General features: G+C 43.9%; 2 protein-coding genes across 5 annotated transcripts in view; one reads left to right on the top strand and one right to left on the bottom strand.

Annotated features, from left to right (window-relative positions):
- Window positions 1-237: 237 nt before the first annotated feature.
- Window positions 238-20,144, top strand: part of CNOT6 (CCR4-NOT transcription complex subunit 6) — a 51,173-nt gene continuing 31,266 nt past the window's right edge. Inside the window, exons 1-2 of one of the 4 annotated variants that reach the window (XM_039484265.1) lie at window positions 433-562; window positions 2,853-3,230. The gene's annotated coding sequence lies outside the window, so the exon portion shown is untranslated. Of the gene's footprint in view, window positions 349-427; window positions 563-2,852; window positions 3,231-20,144 lie in introns of those variants that run through there. The other 3 variants (XM_039484267.1, XM_039484268.1, XM_039484266.1) reach the window with 3 other exon arrangements.
- LOC120370103 (guanine nucleotide-binding protein G(I)/G(S)/G(O) subunit gamma-5-like) lies at window positions 13,729-14,191 on the bottom strand. The gene has a single exon (XM_039484271.1). It carries the CDS (start codon window positions 14,178-14,180, stop codon window positions 13,974-13,976), a length of 207 nt encoding a protein of 68 aa, XP_039340205.1. The 5' UTR covers window positions 14,181-14,191; the 3' UTR covers window positions 13,729-13,973.

Here is a 20,144-nt window from a genome sequence, read left to right as displayed (position 1 = left end):
TCCCACCGAGCGGCACCCTCCTTTCAGCCCCCCACCTGACACCTCCAGATTCCCACAGATCCCTGCCTCCAGGTCCTCTCCCCCCACCTAATTCCCCGAACCCCGCAGCCCCTCCAGACCTCACAAGCCCCGCCGCGCCCCCCACTTCCCTCCCTCGGAATCTGCTGCGGTGCGGCCCGGCCCGGCCCGTTTCGCTCCGGGGGAAGCTCCGCGCGCGGCGCAGGCCCTCAGCGGTCTCGCACCACTCGCGGCGGCCGCGGGGCTGGAGGCGGGACGCCGCGCTCGGGCAGGCCCAGCAACGCCGCGCGAGGCGGCTTCTTTCGCGCAGCCAATGGCGCGTGGTGTGCGGTGAGTGTGGGCGGCCTCCGCGGGAGGAGATGCTGAGGGGAGGCGGCGACCTGCCCGCTGCCGCCATGATGCTTGTTTGCTTTCAATGCGTGTGAGGGGAAGGGGGAGGAGGCGGGGGGGAAGCAGCTCTCCCGTCCGGCCCGCGGCAGGAAACAAAGAGCCAGGCAGGCAGCGGAGAGAGGGCGGCGGGGAGACGGGGATGCTGCAGCCACAGGTACGGGGAGGAGCGGGGGGAGCGACTCCCGCCTCCGTGGGTACCCCCGGGCCTCACCTCGAGGGGGGCTCTTGTTGTGGGAGTCGGGCAGAATATTACTGGGGGGGAGGGGAAGGAGCGAGTATTATTGCTCCGGAGAGGGTATTATTGCGCTTGTGGGGGAGGGGAGGGAGAGAGTACTGCTGCTTTGAGGGGGGCAAGGGGCGGGTATGGAGGTGGGGAGAAGCATTACTGCTCCGGGGGAAGGGGGGCGCTCCTGTGTTGGGGGTAAAAGCGATGGGAGTACCCTGGGTGGGCGTAGTATTGGCCTAGGAGGTGTGGGCAGAGACTGGCTCATTGGTTTGGAGGTGCGCTTGGGTGGGTGGGGGGTATTGTTAGGGAAGTTGTGGGGGGTAACTATTGCTCTGGGGGAGGGTGGATGGCGGTATTGCTCGGGGGCCTGGGAAGTAGTAGTGATCTGAGTTGGGGGTGTTACTCCCTTGGAGGAAGTATTAACGCTTTGTGGTGCTATCTGGAAAAAGCGGGGAATGTTTTTGCTCTGAGGACCAGGGGGCTGTATGTATACTCTTAGGTGGTGGGGAGTTTGGGCTGGGAAGGGGTATTCCTCTCACAGGGTTGAGTGAGGAGAGGGGATGTCACTGTAGAGGGGAAGAAAGGGTGGAGAAGCAGAGTATTGCTTGAAGCTGGGGGGAGGCTCTCAAGGAGCAGGCTTGAGTGGGTTGTTGCTTTGAGAAACTCTGGTAGGAAATGAGGCTTTTTCAAGAGGAATTAGATTGAAGATTTATCCACATAATAAGGGAGCGGAGAGGAAAGAGGCCTCCTTACCTCAGTAGCTTTTTGTACCCCATATTTATTTGCATTTAGAAAGCAATTATGCTCCTTTAGGGTGGATTTGCAGTGAGAGGAAAGAGGGGGGGCTTCTTTCAGAGGCGGTAGGCTTATTATTCTCTTTTCAAAGGCTTATATGCATTGAGAAAGCAATTAAGAGGCAGTGACAATGGACTTGAAATTAGTATAATGGCATCTGGAAGTTTAAGCATTTTTCCTGTGTAATTGAGTTTAAAATAATTAAACATAAAGACAGAGGGAAATGACATCAGTCTGATAATTGTCCATCTACAGTCAGACCACAATTTTCCATCAGTCTCCCCCTCCGCACTGAGAGACTTTAATTCATTTAAGCTGATGTATTCTTTTTGTAAGTCTTTTTGTAAGTCTTGTTTTATGAACAAACAAAACTGGCTTGTAAATAGAATCAGTTTTCTGCTATGAGAGAAGCTTACATTTGCGTTTGCTGATGATGATCTAAAACTGAGGCCTAGTTGGCAGGGAGGCCACAGCAGCAACTGCTTAGATCTGTCTGAAATAGAAAGGAAAGTGTGTTAGAGGGTGATTGACAACCCTGCTGTCCAATGCAATGAGTGGGGAGGGCAGGACTTGTGGTGACATGCAGGTAAGTGGCTGGGCCAAGGAGACTGTGGGACACACACACGTAGGAGGTAAACAGAGGGGAATTTGGATACATATCTCTCAGGGTTACTCCAAAGACAAGTTTATGCAATATGTTTACATGAAAGATGTGTGCATATCTTTAATAATGGAAATTATAATAATATCCAACTGATTGGGTTACTAAGCTCTTGAGCGAGCAATTACTTCTGTAATTGGTGGTTTTGGGGGAGGGATTGCTATTACATTTGTCAGACTCTGGGACAAACATGCAGGGAGTAAGCAGTTGTGAACTAGATGCAAGACCTATTTTGTCTGCTCTACATGCTCTTAAATGTGAAGAATTTTAAGTTGCTATGTGTCCAACTGGCGAGGTTAGCACAACTCTTGCAGGGCAACTCCTCATATTTTGGCCCAAATTTAGATTTTAGAAACAAGCTTTTACATAACCTGACCAACAATGTCTCTAAAAATTAAAAAAAACCAACTTCTTTATGAAACTGGCTTCATTGTCCCATCCACACTTCATATGGGGGGGAAAAACAGAACAATGGCTTAAGTTTTATTTTGATCTAAAATATTAGTGATGTAGAGACAAAAATTGCTTGAATATGACTCTCTAGAAAAACAGCTGATTTATAACTAGTTATGGCTCTTCAGTTGTCCTTTGTTTAGTTTCAGGGGGTTATTTTATTTATCTGGATTTCACTGTTATGGGTAACAGATTCAAAATTCAAAAGATTAAAGAATACCTGTGATAATTGTTTGGTTTTAAGTGTGAAGGTTTGCAAGTGTTGACTGGTAATTTTATTGTATCTTGCATTTTTTTTTTTCATCCTAGAGCAGGTCTCGTAATTGGGAATTTATCAACTTTTCCACTGGGGTAATTTTACAGGATTATCTGCCCTGTGTTCTTCCTGCTGGTTCATCTGGACTCTGTGGAGTTTGCTGCTAGCAATGAAGCCTTCTGTGGGGGTTTATTCACGCTATTACTGAAATGGAGCCATTCGCATTTGGATTAACGCTTTACTCACTTTCCACTTGAATCGCTTGGATCAGTCAATTTATAAAAAGGAGACTACTATGCATCTTTTTTCTGTTTGCATATTGAAGTTGAACTTGGTGCATCCTTGATGTATTCAGGCTGTTTACTTTGCTTGAATGTTAGAGGAAGAACTGAAATATAAAGATAGATGAGACTATAATACTGCATGGGCAGGTAACTACTTTTGGTATTTTATATTTTCAGATCTTTTCTTTTTAAAGAATGTAGTGTCTCCAAGTTTGAAGAAGTCTTGTTAAACTGGGTTCACAGTGGTAAATGTTGGAAATAAAAATACTGAGATCAGGATATTCTAGAAGTGAGCAAGAAGAGAACTACACCACTTCATCAATATAACGCCACCTGATATAACGTGGTAAAGAGTGCTCGGGGGGGTGGGGCTGCGCACTCTGGTGGATCAAAGCAAGTTCAATATCACACAGTTTCACCTATAACACGGTAAGATTTTTTGGTTCCCAAGGAAAGCGTTATATCGAAGTAGAGGTGTATTAGTAAACCTGGTGTATTGTTTATAATGGAGAAAGCTGCTTTGAAAACCAGAAGAAATGCTTCCAAGGTTATAAGATTTGCAAAAAAAATCGTGCGCCTCACCACAAAAAAGTTTAACATCCCTCTAAGGCAGTGTTTCCCAAACTTGGGACGCCGCTTATACAGGAAAAGCCCCTGGCGGGCCGGGCCAGTTTGTTTACCTGCTGCGTCAGCATGTCTGGTTGATCGCGGCTCCCACTGGCTGCAGTTCACTGCTCCAGGCCAATGAGAGCCGCTGAAAGCGGCGGCCAGTAAGTCCCTCAGCCCGTGCTGCTTCCAGCAGCTCCCATTGGCCTGGAGCAGCGAACTGCAGCCAGTGGGAGCTACAATCGGCCGGACCTGTGGATGCGGCAAGTAAACAAACCAGCCCGGCCCGCCAGGGGCTTTCCCTACACAAGCGGCGTCCCAAGTTTGGGAAACACTGCTCTAAGGCTATGTCTACACAGCACTTTCATGGTAAAACTTTTATTGCTCAGGGGTGTGAAAAAACCCACATGCCTGACCAACAAAAGTTTTACAGACAAAAAGTGCTGGTGTGCACAGTGCTTTGTTGGTGGGAGACGCTTTCCTGCCGACAAAGCTACCGCCCCTCATTTCACGTGGTTTTGTTTTGTTGGCAAGCACTGCTATCACTTTATAAGACACTACCATATATCTAAAACCCCAGCTGCACAACCTTCCACTTCCAAACCCAAGAAGGTGAGGATTTTTGTTCATAGTGCAACATGCATTATTATCACAGTATTATCATAATGCCTAGGATTCCCACTCATGGAGCAGAACCCCATTGTTCTAGGTTCTGTAAAAACATAAGCCAAAGATAGTCCCTGCCCCCAAAATGTTGCGTACTATTTGCTCTGTTTTTTTCTGCCAGCAAAATATTACATGTTCATCTTGTCATGTAATTTTGGTGATACAAATGAATCATGGGTAACAATATTCCTGGTCCAGACAGCCACACTAATTAAGTGTGGGTTACGTGTGGATCACATATTTGTGAAGGAAGACTCCATTTTTTCTTTAGAGTCTAGGATTGTATACCCAATACCCATTACATAAGTCGTTGCTACGTCCATAGATTTCCTTTGCTCCTTACAATTTTTTTCTGACAAATGTTAATACTCAAAGGTAACAATTTGTAATGATGTAGAATCAGTTTGAGAAGAAAATACTTCAAGCCTTAAAACCTGATGAGAATAGCCTTGTAGTTAAGGCAGCAGACTGACTCCCAAGATCTGGGTTTCATTCATAGTTCTGCCATAGACAGAGGTTATACCTTGCCTGGGTCACATAGTGGTTTTTTATTTTTAATTTGAGAATAAATTACACACTCCACAAGGGAGTTCTTAGGCTAGATTCAATAATGCCTGTAAAGCCTTTTGACATGGAAGCTGCTATGTAATTTTGAAAGTTTAATAGTAAAGTACACAGAGTAGACTCAAACTGAACCTCTGCAGTGTTTAGTCTAGCTCTACCTGACATACTGTTTCGCGTTCTTTCCCCTAATCCAGTTTTGGTGCGTCAGACTTGGAGGTGTGATCATTGTATAGATATCATAAGCCATAGCATTTATTGTAAGATTCCATATTTTAATTAGGCTATAAAAGTCCACTTATTCTGGAAAGTTGGCATGTATTTGTGTACACACACACACACTTTCCATGTTAAGTGAATTTCGGCAATTGAATTAAAGCCTTGAAAATGTATGAAATGCTTAGACAGAGGTCGCTTATCAAAAGCTGTTAAGATGCTTTAAGCTTGCAGTTTTGAAGGGATTAATAATTATAACTCCAAAATAGCTTTGATTTTTAAAAATTTTTTGGCAACTGCCGGAGAGAGGTGTCTGCAGGATAGTTTTTTTTGTTTTGTTTTTTTAACTCAAAGCTCAACTCTCCCTTTTGTAAAACTGCTGCATAAATGGCTGTCTAAGAGCATGGGATTTGGTAGCCCTGTCAAGAAGGGACCAGGCAGTGGCCAAGGAAGATTTAAAAAAAAAAAAAAAAAAGTAAACAGCAGTGAGAGGCATTGGAGAAGAAATGCTTACCCTGTTGGAACAGAGCCCATGCTGTAAGAGAGATTAGGAGCTCTGCAGAATAGGTTCCTTCTCTGCCTGTGGAGCTCCTAAGGTTTGGGTGAGAGAGGTTCCCAATAGGCACCCTAGGAGCTCCACTTGAGAGGAGCTAGGCCAGCATGGCACTTCTATGCATCTTTGTTTTAGCAGCTAGCGAAGTTCCTGATTTGCAGAGTTTCCAAACTCAGTATATGAGAGTTCTTCAGGACAACAGAAACCTTCCTACTTCAAGCTTGCTCCAGTGGGTTTTGACTCCTAACAGCCCTCTTACTGCAGCATCTCAAACTACCTCCCTCCTTAACTCCTTCCTCTGCTGTCTCTAGGGGAAAGAGGGGATTTGACAGCAGACTGGGGCTGCAGGGTTTTATAGAACGGCTCTTTGAGCTCAGATCATGTGTTAAGCTAGTCTGAAGTAGGGTTTATGGCATCAGGTTGCTGATGTGCAAGGGGGTTATTTACTGTGCTGCACCATACCACAGTACCAGGACCTTGCTGCATATCATAATTTAGGTTTGTGTAGTATATTAAAAAAATCTTTTAGTCTTACTGCTTTGGATACTTTGGGATAAACTAATGACCAAGGCACTGATCCTGCAAGTTGATATGACTTTAGTGGAACTGTACAAGTGGAAGGATCTGCATAAGCAGATCAGCTTGCAGAATCAGGGCTAAGGCACTACATTTTAAGAACTGACTGGTATTCATGAACAGACTTTCTTCCATACATTTGAGACATCTACAAAGATTGGAAGGCCTGAAGCTAAACCAAAACAAAACTAGGTCTGACTGTATACAACGTTATCTGCATTGTCTGCCAGGGTAAGTGGGTAACCACAGGAGCAGCTCCATAGCTAAGATTAAGACATTGTTTGTTTTTGCCAACTTTGACCATTGATATCCATTTAACTGTCGTTAAAAAGTTTTGCAAATGTTGTATTATGCTAGGGAAGGCTATTTTAGGAAAGTTTTAGATTGCTCAAACTTTTAAAAATTTTGGGTTGTTTACAGTTTGAAAGTTTTTCTAACATTTTGCCTACTCAGGTTGGCTTAAAGACAAATTATGGCACATGCTTATTCTTATAGAAAACTTGCTCACAGACCTAATTTTTTCATTTGAGAGTTCATGAAACCTGCAGAGGTTTAACTTTTGTTTACTCAGTAATTCTGCATGAGAAAACTCTAATGAGTTACTGTGCAGGAGGGAGCTCTGACTTGACCTAAGAGAAGATTCATGTGGACTCAAATTAAGATAGCGCTGCCTGGATTTCTAGTGCTGTAGTTTGGAACATAACGAAATCCAAATATAAGACAATACTTTTAGGGATCTTTAACTGGGTATGGAACTCAGTGTTTAAAGAAGTAAAAATAATCACAGTATACCACGGTGCTGGCTTCATGGTCTTAGACTGTGCTGCCAGCTTCAAGCAGTGATACTATGGTTAGAATGTTACCTATTTCATTACCGCTAATGCATTTTAATAATGAAGTGGGTATTCACTCATGAAAGCTTATGCTCCAATACATCTGTTAGGTGCCACAGGACTCTTTGTCGCTATTTAAAAATGAAGAACATTTTAGTATCTAGCATGGCTTATAATGGAATGTTATGACCAGCTTCAGCCAGGGGAACATGTGACCCTTTTCACACCAGTAAGGGGGCAGATAAGAGCTAGGCTTTGTTCATGCTTAAAACTTGTATCAGCATATCTATGTCCCTCAGGGATGTGAAAAAAACCACACCCGTAACTGACATAGCTATGCCAGCAAAACCCTCAGTATAGATGCAGCTATGCCAAGAGAAAAGTGCTTTTCTTGACACACAGCTCATGTCATTGGGGGAGGTGGCATTCCTAAATTGACAGAAAAAGTCCTGCAGTCAGCTGTGTCAACATAGCTGTGCCGGCATAGTCTCTGGATTGTAGACAGCCGTAGAAGCTTGGTGCTTCGAAATCGTGTTTTAAGATTTTGTGTGGCTTTTCCATGTATCTTAGTTGAATTTTGCAATTTGCAACTTAGATGCTATGATACTTTACCTTATAAATGTGTAATAATTTTCTAAATTCTTGAGGTGTTTTGAAAACATTACATATTTAGTTTAAGATATATGGCAAATACACCAGCTTCTCAGTAATTTTTATAAGGATAATTAGTAAAGTATCCTTAGTACAGATATATATATTTACATGAGGTTTTAATGCCTCCCAAGAAACTGTTCTGGTTCAGTGGCTGTTTTATAGGCCTGTACATAGTATTCAACTGAGTATAAGGCCTGGTCTACACTAAGCGTTTAAACCGGTTTTAGGAGCGTAAAACCGATTTAACGCCACACCCGTCCACACTGAGAGGCCCTTTATATCGATATAAAGGGCTCTTTAAATCGATTTCTGTACTCCTCCCTAACGAGAGGAGTAGCGCTAGTATCGGAATTACCATATCGGATTAGGGTTAGTGTGGCCGCAGATCGACGGTATTGGCCTCCGGGTGGTATCCCACAGTGCACCACTGACCGCTCTGGACAGCAATCTGAACTCGGATGCAGTGGCCAGGTAGACAGGAAAAGCCCCGCGAACTTTTGAATATTTCCTGTTTGCCCAGCGTGGAGCTCCGATCAGCATGTGTGGCGATGCAGTTAAAAATCAAAATAAAGAAAGAGCTCCAGCATGGACCATGCGGATGTGATTGCTGTAAGGGCAGGCAAATCTGTTCTATCAGCGCTCCGTTACAGAAGACGAAATTCAAAATCATTTTTAAAAAATCTCCAGACAGACGCCATAGCAGGGACTCGGCGCACTGCTGCGTGACAAGCGTAACGGAAAGCCAAAGAATCAAATGGACGCTCATGGACTGGAGGACTCAAGCTATCCCACAGTTCCTGCAGTCTCCGAAAAGCATTTGCATTCTTGGCTGAGCTCCAAATGCTTCTAGGGTCAAACACAGTGTCCGCAGTGGGTCAGGGCATAGCTCGGCAATTTACGCGCCCCCCCCACCCACCCTCAGAAGTGAAAGGGAAAACAATCCTCTCTTGACTCTTTTACATGTCACCCTATCTTTACTGAATGCTGCAGATAGACGTGATGCTGCAGAACTCAACACCAACATCCTTGCTCCCCCCCGCCATGGGTGGCTGATGGTGCAATAAGACTGATATCCATCATCATCAGCAGCAGCAGCCTATTAGCACATGGGGCAGTGCAAAAGGACTGGTAATTGTGCTGATTAGCATCAGTGAGGTCGATCAAGGGCGCCTGCTCCTAATTTTTCCTGGTAGATGGTGCAGTATGGCTGGTAACCGTCTTCATCATAGCAACAGGGGGCTGAGTTCCATCAGCCCCCACCCTTCATGTGTAAAGAAAAGATTCAATTGCCCCTGGACTAGCAGCGTGATGCTGGGCTCCTCTCCTCCACACTGCTTAATGTCCTGTCTGGACTATCATAGCAGCTGGAGGCTGCCTTCCACTCATTTCTCACTAACAAGTCAGTGTGTCTTATTCCTGCATTCTTTATTACTTCATCACACAAGTGGGGGGACAATGCTATGGTAGCCCAGGAAGGCTGGGGGAAGAATGGAATCAACAGGTGGGGTTGTTGCAGGAGCACCCCCTGTGAATAGCATACAGCTCATAATTTCTGCAGGATCTGACACAGAGCAGCTGTGCTCTCTGGTTCTCTGAGACAGTGGTTCTCTAGTACACTTGCCCATATTCTAGGCAGGACTGATTCTATTTTTAGATACCAAAAAGGAGGGATTGACTCAGGGAGTCATTCCCAATTTTAACTTTGCCCCTGGCTAAGAGCAGCCAGGGGCACTTATGACAGCAGCAAATGGTGCAAAATGACTGGTAGCCATGATCATCTTTTTACCGATTTATGGATTGGTAGATGGTGCAGTATGGCTGGTAACCATCTCTGCTGTCATGCAAAAGCAAAAGCATGCTGCTGTGTAGCGCTGCTGAATCGCCTCTGTCAGCGGCATCTAGTACACATACAGTGACCGTCACAAAAGGCAAAACAGGCTCCATGATTGCCATGCTATGGCATCTGCCAGGGCAATCCAGGGAAAAAAGGCGCGAAATGCTTGTCTGCCGTTGCTTTCCCAGAGGATGGAGTGACTGACGACATTTACCCAGAACCACCCGTGACAATGATTTTTGCCCCATCAGGCACTGGGATCTCAACCCTGAAATTCCAAGGGGCGGGGAAGGCTGCGGGAACTATGGGATAGCTACCCACAATGCAACGCTCCAGAAATCGACGTTAGCCTTGGACCGTGGACGCACACCACCGATTTAATGTGTTTAGTGTGGCCGCGCACACTCGATTTTATACAATCTGTTTTGCTAAACCGGTTTATGTAAATTCGGAATAATCCCATAGTGTAGACGTACCCTAAGCCACTGATTTAAGAACTGAAGTTACAGCAAAGTAGACTTAAGCATCTTGGTAGGGCCAGCCCAGCAGTCTAGTTGCATTGCACTGCATACCCTTTTGTTAGAATATTCTGAACGCGAGAGAGAGCTTGGTTTCACAATTCTTGAAAGTATGGGAAGTGGAGTGGCCGCTCTGTCTCCAGGTAGTTGAGCAGTGGTGTCTAGTTCAGGAAGGAGCATGTTCACCCCAAGTAGGATCATTACAACATAAAGCTTTAGGGGAGGGTTGTGAAAGTTGGGGTATTCCAGGGATTCTCTACCTCGCCTTGCCTCAGCCATAGAGAATCAAAAATAATGCGATGAAGCCTTTTAAACTTTGTTTTTGGCTTATTTTCTAGAATATTTGTGTGCATTTTGTGGCAGAATAAAAGGATTAGTATAACGATATTTTTTTATCTGTTTTGCAGCACTCCTAGTGTTCAGCCATAAGTGGCTTCTAATCTGGATTTGACTGGGAGCATTGCAGAGTTGATGACAGGGGGTGCAAAATTCAGAGCAGTGTGAAATTTCCTTACTTTTTTCTGGCAAGTTTTTACTGATAACTGTTTTGTATACTGGAAGCCCTACTACTGTAAGCTAACTCTTTAAAGGATTAGATGTGAAGGGGTACAATTTCTTCATTCAGGTGATGCACTAGACAGATCGTTCATGTAGTGAAGTGCACATTGGCCACTGAAGAGTCAGTTTGTACATTTACAGAATTCATTGGATGCACAACCATCAAGAGACATCCTTTTCAATGATCAGATCATACGTAAAACATATGTAAAGTATTTGCAAGGTTCATGTTTTCAAGGAATGAGTCAGAGGTTCATTGATCTACTTTGAGGTCTGGATCATCTATAATTTGAAATGCCGTTGGTTTTAGTGTTAATATATTTTCTATTTGTCTGTGGCATCTGACAAACATATAGACCAGGGGTGGCCAAACTGTGGCTCATGAGCTGTATGCAGCTCTTTCACAGTTAAAGTGCAGCTCCCGTTGCCCTCCATACCCACCATTCTCCACTTACCAGGCTGGGGGCAGAGCTCAGAGCTTCTGCCCTGCGGCAGATCAGTATGGCTAGGGGCTTAGAGAGGCAGAGGCAAACAGCTGGGAGCTGCAGGGAGGGGTCTCTGCTTTAGCTGCTTGGGAAGAGGCAGCAGCAAAAGCAGATGAAGCCCCGAGCCCAGGCAGGCACCTCCCATTGGGGTGAAGCTCCGAGACCCTCCTCCCTGCCGGGCTGAAGCCCCAAATCCTGGCAGGTTTGCCCCAGCGCTCGAACTTCTGAAGACTGTCATATGCGGCTCGGAGAGTCAGTAAGTTTGGCGCCCCTGATATAGGCCTTTATGTAGATACCTATTTATAACTATTTAGGAAATTTGTACTTAGGAAGTTGAGCTGCTTTATGGCCAAATTCTGAACTACTTACTCAGGCAAATTCCCATTGAACGTATTGGCAATTTATCTGAGTAATAATTGAGTGCCTATTTTTGCCACCCTTAATCCGAAGTTGTACCTTACTCCAAAGGTGATCCCAGTGAAATGCAATGTTAGCAGTCAGGCTGTGTGTGACAACCTCAGACTTTGGGTGTTAATCGGAAGAATTTAGTTTTATAGATGCATAAAGGGTACATACAATAAGGGGTCTTGGCATTTAAATGCCAAATATACTGCATGTAGACTATCTATGATTAACTTGATTGGGTAGGGATAAAGAGTTATTCAATACTTAGCCCAAATATAAATGGAATATAAAATGGAATATATGGAGATAGTCCATATAAAAATCAATAGGCTAATTGATTTCTACTCAGGCCATCTCATTTGACAGTCTAAAGAATAAGAACTGGTATTGCAGTTAAGTTGTGGAATTGCCATTATAATCACCCTTTTTCACGTAGCTTTTTCAAATGATTTCCAGCTTTTAATTCTCATGTTTAGTCTCAAATATGCATTTTGTCCTTTGTTTTTTTGACGTTTCAGAAAAATCTGTTTAGCTGTTTGAATTATTGTAAGAAAAAACATTTTTGCACACTTAAAACTATGAATTTTATGCAGGGACTGTATCTTCCTATATTTTTCTTCAATACCTACCACAAGTGAGGGCTCTGATCATGACTGGGGCTTACTGGCGCTCCACAATAAAAATATTAAAATAATACGTCAATACAACTTTAAAATTTCAGATATTTTTCATATACAACAGCTTTAACTATCAGCATCTATATTGACTCAGACTGATAGACTTTAAGGTCCGAAGGGAACATTATGATCATCTAGTCTGACCTCCTTCACAACGCAGGCCACAGAATCTCATCCACCCACTCCTGTAACAAACCCCCTAATCTATGTCTGAGTTATTGAAGTCCATGGTTTAAAGACCTCAAGGTGCAGAGAATCCTCCAGCAAGTGACCCGGGCCCCACGCTGCAGAAGGCGGCAAAAAACCTCCAGGGTATACCATTGCTGAAAATTAAGACTTGTATAGCTACTCTAATCATCTAGGCTACAACTACACTGAGCTGAGATCGTTTGGAAATAGTATTGAAACTCATTAAATGTTGTCCAGGGTAAATAGGAGGAAAATTGTATGAGAATCATGATTAAGGACACAAGGCTAGAATATTGTGTTGGAAACATGTTTAAAAACAATGCTGTAGTCTAGGGGCTCCAAATGTGGTTTAATGTTGGCTGACCAGACCCTAATAGAAACCTGGTTGCTTCCATACTCTTCCTGGCCCAGCGCAGATGGCTCCTTAGAATACATTGAAACTTGCTGCATAAAACTAAGAATCCAGAGTATCTTAGACTTTTTGGGTCAAACAGCTTTGTATAAGCAAATGCATCTGGAAGCTCACAAGGAGATGGGCACAGATGGCTCCTTGACTATGTCAACACTGTAGACCTAACTTTAGAGCCCTGTTAGTTATTACCCTGAATCCTCTTTACACCAGATGGGCTGTACTGGGCAGGCATGTGGTATGCCAGGAGAATACCTCCAGCATAGTAATGTTCTGTGCCCAGCTGAAGAGCTGGCTTCTTCAGCTATGTGCTACTTCTGCAACAGCCCCAGGTGAAGGGGATGTTCTGAGGTGGAGCAGAGGGAGGACTGATCAAGAAGGGAGGTGGAACGGCTGAAGCTCTTCTTCACCCTGCAGCGCCCCACTGGGGCTATTTAAGCTGGGCACAACTTGGCTGCTGTAGTCTGAGCTGGGGGGCAAAACTGGCTCACAGCCATTGAATAGGAAAGGCGAAAACTGGCCTGTCCTGGCACCAATGAAACCTTATTGAATAAATTAGGAGTTTTTCAGAATGTCCAGGCTTTAGAGATTTTGTCTTTTAGTTTGTGAAACTCTAAAATGCTTGTCAAGTATCAGAGGGGTAGCCGTGTTAGTCTGGTTCTGTAGAAGCAGCAAAGAATCCTGTGGCACCTTATAGACTAGTGGACTAGTCTATAAGGTGCCACAGGATTCTTTGCTGCTTCTAAAATGCTTCTTGTTCCTTTTAAAGGAAAATGATGGCTCTAGAGCCTTTTGGTGGGGGAAAGGCAAGACTTTTTTTTCCAATTGTAGAGTTTGCATTCTGGATTTTTGTATTGAAGGAAACTACTCAAATTTAAAATGGAATTTTTTTTTATTTTTTTGCTTGGTATGTAAAACTGATTCCCTCATGAAGTAGAAGTTATTGCAACTAGCACACAGTTCATTTGGAGAGGTAGATGGTAAGAGGTTTGACAACAGTAGCGATTTACACAGTTAACTTGGCACATTAAGGCTAAGCTTTTGTACAGACTTCAAACCAAGGCACTCCTTGAGTCACATTCTCTCCACACAGAGCAGCTGTGAAAAGGTGTTAGAAGATCACTGAAAGAGACCAAGATAGTTCACCAAATTACAAAAATGAACAGACTTTCTGGGGTCTGAATGGATTTGTACTTGAAGACACTCCTGTCAGTAGGGAATCATGTTGTGCATTCTGCAGACAGAACTGCTTCAAATCTGCTGCGGCTTGAGAAACCTTCACGCGGCTCACGCTGGCCTCCAGGCGCAGCTGCTGCACCACCTTCTTCATGGCCGCCACGCTGGAGGAGCCCGACATGGCGCGTGGGGAGCGGCTGTTGGTAGGGAGTTCCCTGCAGGCTTGATTTTATTAAGAATAGGCTCTGAATTTGCCTTCCCACAGAAGGCCTTCAAAGATAAAGGTGACTCAAAGGCACCAGGGAGATATACAAACCTAATAGGGAACATAGCATTCTCTGGAGGAATGAATTGTGGACTAGAGGCCATTTTTAATGTGTATCTGATTGGATTCTGAGTGTATCAGACTTTATGAAACCTGCTGAATAAGGCTTAAAGTTGTGCTGAGTAAGCAGAACTCCTCCCCCATTGAAAACAGCCTAGGCTTATGCTAAAAAAAGGTTTTTTGGGCCTTTCAACATAGAGCTGGACTCTGTGGCTTTCAGTTGGTGCTGAAGGCTCATTGCAGCTGGCTTCAGTTAGATTTCAAGTACGTTACAGAATTTGTGACAAATTTTTAAGAATCTTTACTGTGGAAAGAAATTAGCTACATAACTTGTTTTTATGTAATTGTAAGGAAGTATGTAAATTTTAGAGTAGAAAAATCAAATCCCTAGTTTTGCATAACTAATTATATTCTAAACTTGTTTGCAAGAAACAAGGATGATAGATTCCTTTAGGATTTTGCATTTGTATGTCATTATTAACTCTTAATGCAGTGATGTATGTGAATATAAATTATTGCACTGGGGTATGTCTACACTACAAGTGCTACAGGGGCAGTGCTGTAATGTAGACACCTGCTACAGGGAGGAAAGGGTTTTCTCCATTGCTGTAGTGAATCCACCCCTTCAGGAGAGAGTAGCTAGTTCAACAGAAGAATTCTTCTGTCAACCTTGTGGTGTGTATCCTGAAACTTAACTACATTTTTCAATGGTGTGAATTTTTCATGTTCCCTAAGTGACACAGTTAGTTTGATTTAAGTTTTTAGGTGTAGACCAGGCCTTGGTTAGCAAGAGGAGGAAGTACAGCTTGTTGTTTGTATTGGTGGCCACGTACAATTCTAGTTTTGATACCACGCAATAGGGAGAAGGAGGAAGCATTACTGATGAAGTTATTAAATCTTAAGAGACCTTAGGATGTCACATTGCTAGGTAACAGAAAAATCTGTTTAAAAATTATCAGAAGGGATACCCTTGGACCACTGACCAGGTTTGTGTCCGATATACTCGACAGAAGATTCTTGAATAGATTATTCTGAGGTTTAAATTCCAAGCGGGATCAAAGGAATCTTGCATTTTCTCATACTTTGTGGTGGTTAAAAAATTCCTTATGGAAAAATCCTATGGAGGCATCACACTTGTGCTGCTTCTATATGTTGCTTCAGTAAGGTCTATAGGAGCAGCCTTTGAGGTATAGAACATCCCTTATCAGGTCCTCTGACAGATCCTCCAGCTTTAAAATTCACATCCCCCTTCTTAAAACTTCCATCACAGCCCATAACAAATCCCACTTGTGTTCCTCTTCCACCCTGTTATTTCATAAGTGAATGTTCCCTAGCATGGGATTGAGCCTGCCTTTCTCTTCTGGCAGACTTAGTTTATTTGGTGAAGAACTCTTAGTCTTAAATGTGCCCCAACTTTGTGTGTCAGCTTCTGCACTCCTACTTTTAGGACAGGGACTTTGCCTCTATCCATGATTCTGTATTGGGCATGTAATAATTATTTTCTTCAATTTGCCAACTTGCCTCACAGCACAGGCCCTCTTCTGAATTAACCTAGATTTTTTCCCCTTAAGGTAGCCATTTCAGCCTCCAGGGTATCCAACTTAGGAGGGTTCCAGTATGAAGCTTACTCAGCGCCTTCTCGTGCAGAAACCACTACTGCTCACCGTTCTCTTCCTTTACTCTGAGATGCACCAGTGGCTTCTCCCTTGACACGGCTTGTGTCAAAACTTTATCTCTCGAGGAGCATGTTTCCAGGGCCGCCCAGAGGGGGGGGGCAAGAGGGGCAATTTGCCCCAGGCCCCGAGCCCCACAGGGGCCCCCACCAGAGTTTTTCGGGGCCCCTGGAGCGGGGTCCTTCACTTGCTCCGGGGGGCCCGGAAAACTCTTGCGGGGCCGGGCGCAGGAGCTTCTTCTGCTCCCGGTCTTCGCCGGCGGGGGGTCCTTCCGCTCCGGGGCGGAAGGACCCCCCGCTGGCGAATTACCGCCGAAGACGGAGCGGGACCTGCTGTCGAAGTGCAGCCCGGTCTTCGGCGGTAATTCGGCAGCGGGGGGCCGTTCCCTTCCGGGACCCGCCGCCGAAGTGCCCCGAAGACCCGCGGCGGGGGCCCCCCTCCTCCGAATTACCGCCGAAGACCGGGCTGCACTTCGGCGGCGGGTCCGGCTTCGGCGGTAATTCGGCGGCAGGGGGGGCCCCGCCGCGGGTCTTCGGGGCACTTCGGCGGCGGGTCCCAGAACGGAAGGGCCCCCCGCCGCCGAAGACCCTGGGCCCCTGGAATCCTCTGGGCGACCCTGCATGTTTCTTTGCGCTCCTGCAAGCCCACAAAACCAACTGGAACGTGAGGCAGTTTACCAGCCTTCTCAGTTTTTTTTCTGTACTCTGTGCAACAGAACTAGTCGTTAAGTCACAGGTAATAAGAGGGCAAACCAACCTGTGTGCTCCATATGGCTACAGTCAACACCAACAGCTGAGCCCGAGGTCTTGTTGCACTGAATACCTGTGTCTCTCTTTGCTGCTTGCAAGACCCCCATAAGATGTCACTGCTGCTTCTTGAGCACTGCTAATCACCTCTGCAGATCTCTCAACTCAGGAATTGGTATTCCAGGAACAGTCATTGGCTCTGTCTGGTACTAAATTCTCTGGAATACCCTCTCCATAGCTCCCAGTGGACTCTCATTGGCTTAGAAGGGTTTGGCAGATGATTGCTCAAGCTCTTCGGCAGACAATTGCTATGCATAGCCAGGTCACTAAACTGACATGGCCCTCCAGATAAGCCCCCAATGTCCACCCCTTCTGAGTTATTGTCTCTTCTCCCTGCACTGGACTCCTTCAGCAACAGCACTTTTTTTTTTTTTTGGTCCTCTTTAGCGGTGGCATCATTTCCTTTTACAACCCTCTTTCAGTAGGGCTGCATACACTCAGCAGGTAGCTGCCAGCAATAGCCTCTTTCCTCTCCCATGACTCCTTTTTATCCCTCAGCATGCCCCACTTCTGATCACTTGACTCTTTGTCAGGTGACTTTACTCATTGCCTTGACTTGGAGGCAAGCCAAAACTAGCATAGATGCAGCTGACCTCTTAACAAGACAACTCACCCTGTGACAACTCTGCTGAAACTAGTCACCAAAAAGTATCTAATGGCCTCTTCCTGGCCTTAGCTCAGAACCAGTACTTTCCATCATCATCCTTCTCGACCTGTCAGCCACCTTTGACAGAATCGACCAGACGCTTATTTATAATATCTTGTTCTTGCTTGGCTACTGTGACTCAGTCTTTACCTGGTTCTGTGACCTCTCTAATGGTTCCTCCAATGTATCTTTTGGAGGATCCTTTCCAACCCCCTAAAATTCAGTGGGAATTTTGTCCAAAGAGCATCATCTTTTGACACCTGTTCTTCTCCCCCTGCACCTTGACTCTGTGCAATATGTTCTGCAAACACAAGATCAACTATAATCTCTATGCTGATGACTCACAGATCTACCTTTCTACTCCAGACCTTTCGCCTTCAGTCTAAACTAAAATCTCAGCCTGTTTCCCTGGCATGTCCTTGTGGATGTCCAGCCATCAGCTTAATCACAATGTGGGCAAAACGGAACTCCTTTCCCCCAAAGTGCTCTGCTTCTTTCCCTCTTCTCTCAATCACTCTGGATAATACCACCATGCTCCCTGTCACTCCGGTCCATAATCCAAGTGTCATCTTCAACTCAGCCCTCTCTAGATCCTCATCCAAGCTGCATCTAAATCTTTCCAATTCTTTCTGCATAACATCTCTAAAATATGGCCTTTCCTATCCATCTGCACAGCTGAAACTCTTGTACAGATTGTCGTCATCTTCTGTCTCGATTATGGTAACAGCCTCTGTTCAATCCTTGACAAATGCAGTTTTGTTGTGCTCAAATCCATTCAAAATACTGCTGCAAAGATAACTTTCCTAGCTTGTTGCCTACAAAATACTTGACAATGATTAGCTAATTTGCTGTGACCACTGCCTAACATGCTGCCCTGTAATGTTTCATTATTTCCTTGTGCTGGTCTGCATTGAACTGTTGTATCTTGTCATTCCTTAGATTGCAAGCCCTCTGATGAGGGGCTGTCTTTATGTTCTTTGTTTATACAGTGCCTAACATGGGGGTCCTGGTTCATGACCAGGGGTCTTGGATGCTACCATAGTAGCCATAAATATAACATTCTGCACATTTTAGTTATCTGTAACATGTTTACATTTTCTGAATTGCATTATCTGTTTTCTGCTTTTAATATATTAGTGTATTGTAAATTTGGGTTGATGTCTGTTAATATTGTTTAAATCATCCCAATCATATTGTGTTCTCAGTTTGTCTCTGAGCATACTTACTAGCAGAATCCCTCATGAGATGAGTTTTTTTAGTACAGAACTTGGCAGAATCATTTTAACTATTACATTCCCATGAAGTGATTCCATGGTGGGATCAGATATTACAAGCAAACAATAGTATGCTGCTTTAGAATATATAGATGGGGAAGACTCAGCTGCATTTAAAATGAACTTTATTGATGAATTATAAACTGAAAATTTGATTTCATTGTACTTTCGTACACAAACTTATAGGAAATTATGCTTTTGTTGACTGATTCATTGTGTTAAAACTATGCTGCTTAGAGTTCCTGTATTGACAACCCTTCTACTGTTAATTTACTGATGAAAAATTACCAGTTCTTAGCTATTTAATACTGTGGGGTTGGATTCCCTAAAGGGTTGTGCCCCTACAAATGCACTAGTGATACACAGAGCTTCTGCAGGGAATGAAAAAAGAAAAGAACAAGACAGTGGCAAGAAATTTCTGGCAAGAAATTTTTACTTTTTCATGTCATCTGTCCATTTCTCTCTGATAACTGTCCATTGCTCTTCTGTAGCAGACTCCTCTACAAATGCTTACTATCAATATGTAACCACAAAAAATGTTGGTATGTTAAGAGCAATTTACAGGAGCTGCTGCTGCCTCAGGAAACTTTAGAAAAACATATTACTAGCAATATATACTTGAGCTGTTTCTAATATGAATTTTTGTTCTTATATTTGAAGCTACAAGCCTTTGACATCACATTTTGATTGTAGAAAAGATTGCTTTGTTGCAAATAGAAAATTCTGACTTAACGGCTTTAAATTTTTTTTCTTTATCCCTAAGAATAAGACAAAAGGATAAAAACATACAGATTGCTGTTGCCATACAGTATATGGTTCGCCACAAAAAATCAGCTACTTGTAGAGTACTACAAATAAATACAAAATATTGAACTGCTAATACTAAACAACATTTTGATTACTAATATAATACTCAACAGAGACTTGCAGAGGGTTTTTATAACAAGTATTTGTCCCTTTTTGAATCTTTATAGTGTTTGAGGCCTGGAGATTTGTTTGGTTTTCAAAAGTTGTTTTTGTTTTGTATCTTGGAAATACCAGTGGTAAGCAGATCTGTTCCTCCCTGGTTTTGCTGGAGCACTTTTTTTCTAGAGGTCTTGGGTATTTTGAAATCACATCTTAGTGGAAGGAATGGTCACATTGAATCTTTAAGACAAATATTTATCTCAAGTGCTAATCAGCCATTAGTCTTACAGCTATTGACAAAAACAAAATTGAGTTGTCTGACTAAACTTCTCCATCTCTTAAGTGCTCAACTTTCATCCTCTTGTAGTGTTTCACTAGTTTTCCAGTAGCCAAAATCTTCCAGAGTAGAAAAGACCAGGATTTATAATGTGTGATGGGACAGATAGGCCCTATACTGGCAAGGAGAGGGTTAAGGAGAGCTTATGAACCCAGTTGGCCTCACCCTGCTACACCTG

Source organism: Mauremys reevesii, linkage group 8 (genome assembly GCF_016161935.1).
Source record: "Mauremys reevesii isolate NIE-2019 linkage group 8, ASM1616193v1, whole genome shotgun sequence".
NCBI lineage: Eukaryota > Metazoa > Chordata > Testudines > Geoemydidae > Mauremys > Mauremys reevesii.
Note: the sequence above shows the minus strand (reverse complement) of the source record. Positions and strands in the feature narration are given on the sequence as shown.